The sequence below is a fragment of the Parasteatoda tepidariorum genome, chromosome X1 (assembly GCF_043381705.1).
Source record: "Parasteatoda tepidariorum isolate YZ-2023 chromosome X1, CAS_Ptep_4.0, whole genome shotgun sequence".
Taxonomy (NCBI): domain Eukaryota; kingdom Metazoa; phylum Arthropoda; class Arachnida; order Araneae; family Theridiidae; genus Parasteatoda; species Parasteatoda tepidariorum.
In genome coordinates this window covers 73757558-73765083 of record NC_092214.1, presented here as the reverse complement: position 1 = coordinate 73765083, position 7526 = coordinate 73757558, and the positions used below count along the sequence as shown (strand labels likewise).

The 7526-nt window shown below is 32.2% G+C and overlaps 2 protein-coding genes across 2 annotated transcripts in view; both read right to left on the bottom strand.

Moving 5' to 3' along the window:
- LOC122269493 (zinc finger BED domain-containing protein 5-like) overlaps positions 1-673 on the bottom strand; it is a 3127-nt gene extending 2454 nt beyond the window's left edge. The window contains exon 1 of the mRNA XM_043042951.1: positions 23-673. Coding sequence (XP_042898885.1) covers positions 23-673 — 651 coding nt within the window. The remainder of the gene's footprint in view (positions 1-22) is intronic.
- LOC107448390 (oplophorus-luciferin 2-monooxygenase non-catalytic subunit-like) overlaps positions 1-7526 on the bottom strand; it is a 53919-nt gene that overhangs the window by 40226 nt on the left and 6167 nt on the right. The window lies entirely within an intron of this gene.

Sequence of the window (7526 nt, the reverse complement as noted above, 5' to 3'; positions counted from 1 at the left end):
TTCCCTCATAAATATATCTTACAAAAAGTAACAACTGTGCCATTTTTGAAATGTCTGTCGACTCGTCCAGTTGTATTGCAAACTTTGAGCTGTCTTTAAGCCTCATAAGAAGCTGTTGAAATTGATCATTGCTAATGTCTGAAATTCTTTTGGACACAGTGTCATTTGATAATGGAATTTTACTAATTTCAGCAGCATACTGTTTTCCATGAACAATTTCAGACATTCTTATAGCTGCAGGTAGTAAAAGTTGCTCTCCAATAGTAAAAGGCTTTTTCGTTTTTGCTATCAAATACGAAACTTCATACGATGCCAATAGATATTTATCATTCAAAGTAACATACTTCTCCAAAGTGTTCTTTTCTTTATTTGATGTTTGCAAAAGACGCTCAAAATATTCTATTGGCTTTTTTGATAACGTTGCATGTTTAGTATTCAAATGTCGTTGCAGTTTTGACGGTTTCATGCTTTCTGCAGCCAAAACTTCTTTGCAAATTAAGCACACTGGTTGTTCTTCATTGTTGTGAGAAGAGCATGTGAAGCCATACTGCAAATATGATTCGTCATATTTTCTTTTTTTTGTTTTGCTAGAAGTCGGATTTGAAGCACTGCAACTTGGTTGTGACGGCGTGGCAGACTTATTAGTTGGAATTTTAATTAGCCATTTATCCATGATGGTTAAATAATAATAAATAATTAAACAAAATGTAGTTGAACTTTAACGTAATAATTAAAAACACCAACTGAAAATTACACAGTAAATACACACATGTCACTACGAAGACAAAGCTGAGTCCAAACTGAAGTACAAACAGAAAAATAACTACACTCGAATCTTTACCAGTGCAATGACAACAAATTACGATCAGATCAACCCCGACGCATGGCGTGTTCAAAGTGTGCAGCGCACAAAGGCACCGTATCACAAAGACGCCGAAAAAGAAGCTTTCATTTAATTTTTTTTATTATTCTTTTATAAAAATAATATGCCGATTCGCCTAGCCTAGCTTGATTATGCTTCCGTATTGTATGTGTAAGCTGTAAGGCGACGCGGCGTCTGGGTACTTATAATCACTAAGTTATCTTGCAAACACTGACGCCGGCGGCCAGACATCAATGTCGAACGTTCAGTTGAAAATCGAGGAGCGCGTTGTATTTATTATTTTAAATGCTACTTCCATATTTTCATTTATAGGCCCTACATAACAGTTTTGCATTGCCACTTTTTTCAAAAAATAGTTATAATAAAACTACAATAGTATTTTGTATGATTTTTATTTGTATTTATATTTGTACGTAGTGTGTATACTAATTTTAAAATTTTATTTATAATGATTGAAAAGTATCAGATCTTTGCGACCCCCTTTCAGTAGTCTCGCGACCCCCTTGGGGGTCACGACCCACAGTTTAAGAAGCCCTGCTATATTTCATAGAATTAAAATGAAAAAAAAAAGAATACCTTATGGGTCAGTGAATTATTTTTAAAAAATAAAACATCAGAATTGTCAAAATTATTTTAGTTCACCTCTAAGGTCACAAAATTTGTGGTTAGCATTGAAAACTCTTCAAAGAGTTAATTGAAAAATTTTCATTCCCATTATCGATCCTCTGCAAAAACTTTTTAATTCTGCAGTCATATAAATGTACTGTTGAAAACTTATTTTAATTTTATTTAAGAAAGAAAAATATATATTTTTTAAATTTTTGTCATTGATTTTTTTAAATTACATTTAAGGAGCATCAAAACCTTTTAAGTGCTTAGAGCCTCCGAGGCTGAGTATAATCATTACTTACTTGCTCAGAATGTTTGATTAGCAATTCAAAAATTAAATGTAAAATTAATTACAAGTACGATCTTCAGCTGTTCGAAGTTCAGCTGAATCTAAATAATGTAGTTTTTATTCGACTTCATAGACTAATATGAAGTAGATGATACGTATTTTCTCTATGTTTGAATCACGAAAATGCTCTCTGGCTTTCATGAAAATAATGACTGTTTAAAACAACAAACAAAACAACCTATTTTATTTTTGAATTTGAATATTTAAACTTTCTAATATACAGGCTGTTTCGTAATAACCATGTTTAATAGATAATTTTAAAAATCCTTATCAGAAAACAAAACAAAAAAGTATACACACAAGTGGTATTAAAACAGCGTAAAGACGAAGCTCCGTTGTCAAGACTTGCCGATTATTCAACCGCAGATCAAGAAAAAATTTTCCCTTATAGTATTCATGATTACAAACAACATACTAATTATTCATATTCAAAAGTTGTTAAGAATGAGTACTCAAAACAATTCTTAGATAATATGCTAAAGGAATTTATCATTTGATATTTTTAATATAAATGTCCTTTTTACATACCTAAGCACAATATTATAAGTTAACTATAATTTATAAAATAAACACAAGAATTTTTAATCACTGATCACCGAATTTCAATTTTTAGTTCATGATTAATGGCATAAAAATTTTAAGCGGTAAAAGAACTGTAAAGGTTTTTTGATATTTGAACTAAAAATCATGAAAGTATGCCGATAAAATCGCGAATGAACATTTTAAAATTACAATTATAGAATAATTACTTTAAATAAAACTTGCAAGTTTTAAATTTAAATGTTATAGCAAAGTTTTTTTGCAACAATTTGGTAGGTTTACTTTATTCCTTTTAGGATTTACTAGCATTAAACCTTAATTGTGAAAAATTAGTTATTTATAATTTATAATTAAATTATATCAGTTTGTTTAAATAAAAAGAAAGTTAGGAAAAATAAAATTACTATTTACAATTTCTAAAAAATACATCGGCATTAAAAAACGGTAAGCAGTAAAAAAAAAAAAAAATAACAAAATAATTTTCAAATTAATATTTTTTTGAACTATCCATTAAATATAATTGTAAAACAAATATATTTGGTAATTTTTAGTTTCTTCCATATCATCCAGTTTCTTCCATTTCTGCCAGTTACTTCCGGTTTTTTCACTTTCTTCCTGTATTTTGGGAGAAATAGGTTTCCGGACAAAATGCCAACCCTGATTATAACAGATAACAACCCAACAACTAAAACTCATAAGTTAGTGAGAACGAACTATAAAAAGTCATTCAAAGTTTCTTCCAGTAAAATATTTTAATATTTAAAGGTTGGCTATTTTTGTTAAGTTCAGAAAAATTAAAAACTAATAAAATTATTTTGCACTATATATTATTAGATAATTTTTTTTTATAAGAACTGTATGAATACATCAACTAAATCAAGGTTGAAATTGAATCACTAATTGTTAGCCGAATATTCGATAATCGACCATTTAATTTAAGGTAACAGCACAAATTACTAAGCAAAACATTCAACTTTTTCTAGTTGTTCGTTTTTTTTTCCTGTCAGAAGTAGTTGTTGTAGTAGCTCGTCGTTGTAGTGTCGTTGTAGTAGCAAAATTTGAATTAATTTTAGCTTTGAATTCATCGCAAAGTCAATTACTATTTTAATATAAAAATAAATAAATAAATGCTCTTTCCCTGATACCACCGTTATCAGATTGCGGCAAAAATGCGACAGTCACTGAAACTCGTTTATAAAGTCACATGTGACTTCTGCGACGTCGATGCGTGGGTCCAAAAATATTACTATGTCCGTCTCTGGTGACGTCACTTTTCGAGGTGACCTAGACTTCAACATGAAACCACATTGAGACATTTAGTTGTCGCAGTGACATCACTATGTGACGAAGATGTGACCTATTCACGTCTCAACATGGTGACCGTCTCAACTGGGTCAACATGTGACAAAGATGTGACACACTCACGTCTCAACTGGGTCACCATGTGACAAAGATGTGACTTATTCACGTCTCAACAGTATCAAAGTGTGACGAAATTGTGACGTTTACATCTCAATAGGTTCACTGTTTGACTAGCTGAGACATGAATCACATTTTTGTCACATGGTGACGTGAAAGCGGCAGTTATATGTTTCATTGTGGTCTCGTGTTGAGGTTTGAAAGACGTCAAAATGTGACATCCTCAAAGACGAACATAGTGACCTTCAAAAACCCTAGCGTCGACGTCACAGAGGTCACATGCGACTTCACAAATGAGTCTCCGAGACTGTCGAATATTTATTGCAATCTGGTAATGGTGCTATCTGGGTCTACTACTCCACTGCTGTCAATGACAGAACCGAGATGCGCAAATTCTTCCACTTTGTCAATTTCGTTTTAATCAATTTTATGTTATCGTTGAGATTTTGCAGTAATTCTCATGGTTAGGGTTTCCTTTTCATTTATATGCAAACCCACATTATTAACCACGAAAATTGCAGCGCGAAACTCAAAACAAAAGTTGTGGAATGCTCAGCTAAATCATTGTACTGCTTCGTGGCAACGCACATCCTTATTCTACTGGTCTCACTCAAAACCTTATTCAACAATTCGGATAGGAGCAGTTTGATTACTTGCCGTACAACATTGAACTCGTACCTTCAAATAACAGTGGCTCTTGAACTTGATGAGTGAGTTTGGGAAAAGGTGCTTTAACAGTGATGACACAAGAAACAGTACTCAGCAGAGACTGTCTTCACTGGCGGCATCTTTCTTTGACGAGGTTGTAAACAAGTTTTTTTTTCTTCCTGATATGATAAATGACTAAACAATGGTGGTAACTAAGTAGAAAAAAAATGTCCGAAATATTCTTTCATACATTGTTGTTGTTGTTGATCTAATGCCACTTACCAATATCAAACTAAGCGAATTTAAGGCAGAGGGTGCGTTTCCTATTTTCAGTGACGCTCTTTATGGCCAAGAATATGACTTCAGCCACGCATTCGTCACTGCCTGTTTATAGGGTGGACCCATTCAAACTTCTATTCATTCATTCACCGATCGTAATTTTGACCTTAACCAGAGAAAGATCAATCTCCACATCAGTACCCCCAGAGGTATAATTTGCTATGGGAACATGGAGGACTTTGTGACCCGACATATTTAACATGCACGTGTCACTCTTTACTACACGGGGAGTCATCAGCCGGCAGGGATCGAACTCACGACCTCTTGGACATGGGCCCATTCTTTCATAAAAAAATTAATTTTGTTATGCGAATTTTTCCAAAACCAACTTACTTTTCGGACACTCCTTTTAATTGTGTACTATACATTTCAAAAAATATTCAATCATTAAATTTAATAATAAAAAATTATAAATAAATGTAAAAAAATCAATTTTCTTTCTGTTTGCGTTGAAATAACTTTGAATAAATGAGTTTTGCAACTGTTTTCTTAGATTCTGTTAAATATTTCCAGAGATATTGCAAAATACGCAAACTTTGATATAAATATTAAGGTGTACAAACCACTCTCTTGACTAATCTTTTGGGAATACATTTTCCAGAATGCGGCTACTACAAACACATATTTTGAGGTCAAGAATCCAAATGTGTCGAAGATCTGGCATGTTTATTCCGAGGCATAAAAATGTAGACTTCGAAGTTATAAAAACATATGTTTTTATTCGATTTCGTAGCTCAAAATATCGTCAGTAGTAATTAATTAGCATATTTATTTGATTGCCCTTCAATCTATAAAGATTGTATTCGAATAAGTGACAACCCGATCGATTACTAGTTCATAACTTTTTAAAGTGTTCCGTTTTTTTTGGGGGAGGGGCGGTGCAGTTCGCAAAATTGTGGTAGAAATACAACAGTGGAAAAACTTAATTTTTAGTCTAGTTATAAAATATTCCGAATCATTTGATTGGAAGGGATGTGGTTTCAACGGAAGAGTAATTAATGCTGCTTTATTCATTTGTTCAAATGGGTCGGCCGGACATCCGTTTCAGAGGTCATTTTCATGAACTTATTATTTCGTCAGAGTCAAGGGTAACTTATTCAATGTCACACCTTAAAATCTAAATTTATCTCATTTTCGTAAGTGGAAGATTTGTAACAAAACGAAAAAATAATCATAAAGTCAAGTACAAATAACTATCTTAGAAGTAAATGTTTTATTTATTCATTTTTGTTTGAAGATGTTATTGTTTACGTTCTACATTTTACTAGTCAAGGCACAGTAAGGGGGGGGGTAGAAAGACATTACTCCGGATAACTTTTGCTATAGTGGCCGGATTCTCACGCAGTGAGTGCCAGTCTACGATTTAAACGGTTGAACTAAAGTAAGCTAATTAATTAATTCTAACTATTAATTAAAAACGAAATCAAGCCCAAAAACTTTCCCTGAATAAATGTATCTTTTTTCCGACAGATTTGGATTTTTTTTTTCAGTGAGAAATAAGAAAAATATGATCCGAATAGTTTAATCAGGATTACAGTCGAAAGTTTGGTCCACTATATATTAAATTCACTTTTTACGTATTTCACCTTTCTCATGAACTTTTAAATAAATCGAAAACATTTTGCTCACAATTATTAAGCTCGTTCATCCAAAAATAATTCTACTCTAAAATAATTTTGAGCAGTTATTTTTATTTTTTAATGATGATTGAAAAACATTTGAATTGTAAAATCTACACATTTTTATGTAATTTTAAACTACGTAATTTTTAATGAATAAGAATGAAATTTTAGTAATATCGGTAAAACAGTTTCACAGTTATAAAATATTGAAAAAAGTTGTATTTTCACATATTTATTCTCAAAAATAATGTGCGAAATGTACGAAACTAGGATGCGCGTTATTATTAGTTAAATATTAGGACAAAAAGAAATTATTGTGGAAGTAGATATAGCAGTTCCTCAGTGAACGTTTTATTTTTCAGGCAGTAGCTCATCGTGTCAGGGGTGTTTCACCGAATGTCTCTGCTTCCCCCTTTTNCTCAGGAGTTCCTTTCATTCTGTAGGGGTGGGGGTAAAGACCACAGGTGGTATGTTCGGTGAAACACCCCTAGAACCGTAGCTCATATCCTCTCCCATCCAAAAGATAACTATTGTAGTACTCAAGACAGTCCTCCCCCCCCCCTAAGAACACACCTGTTATTAATGATGGTCAGTCGCAGAGAGGGAGGAAGAACTCCGATTCAAGATTCCGGAAGAACTCCGGTTACACAATGAGTTGGTATTGGCGTATTTTAGTGCCTTCGAATCCAATTCTCACAAAAGAAGTTGCATACTAGTATCTTAGAAGTATTTTAAATGAAGCTATGCACTACGTATTTTTCATGTTATTACTTAGATTAACTTTTTATGGACTTCGTTTTAAAGGAATGTATCTCAGTAATTCAGTATTTTTTTGTGTTCTGAAAGTATTAATACAAAAAAGTCACTGAAATTGAATTGAAATGGGAAAAATGTGAAAGAAGTTAAGAATGTTTTTTTTTCTGAGGTGGTAGCATATACACACATATTTATTTGCGAGAATTTGAACTTTTATCAATCAGAATTTTTGAAACATTCGTTAACTACAAATAAAATAGTAACTAAAAATTGAAATAAATACCAAAAAATTGCTTATTTAAAGAATATATACTAATAAAAGACTTCCATATATATATATATATTTTGCTATAGTGGCCGG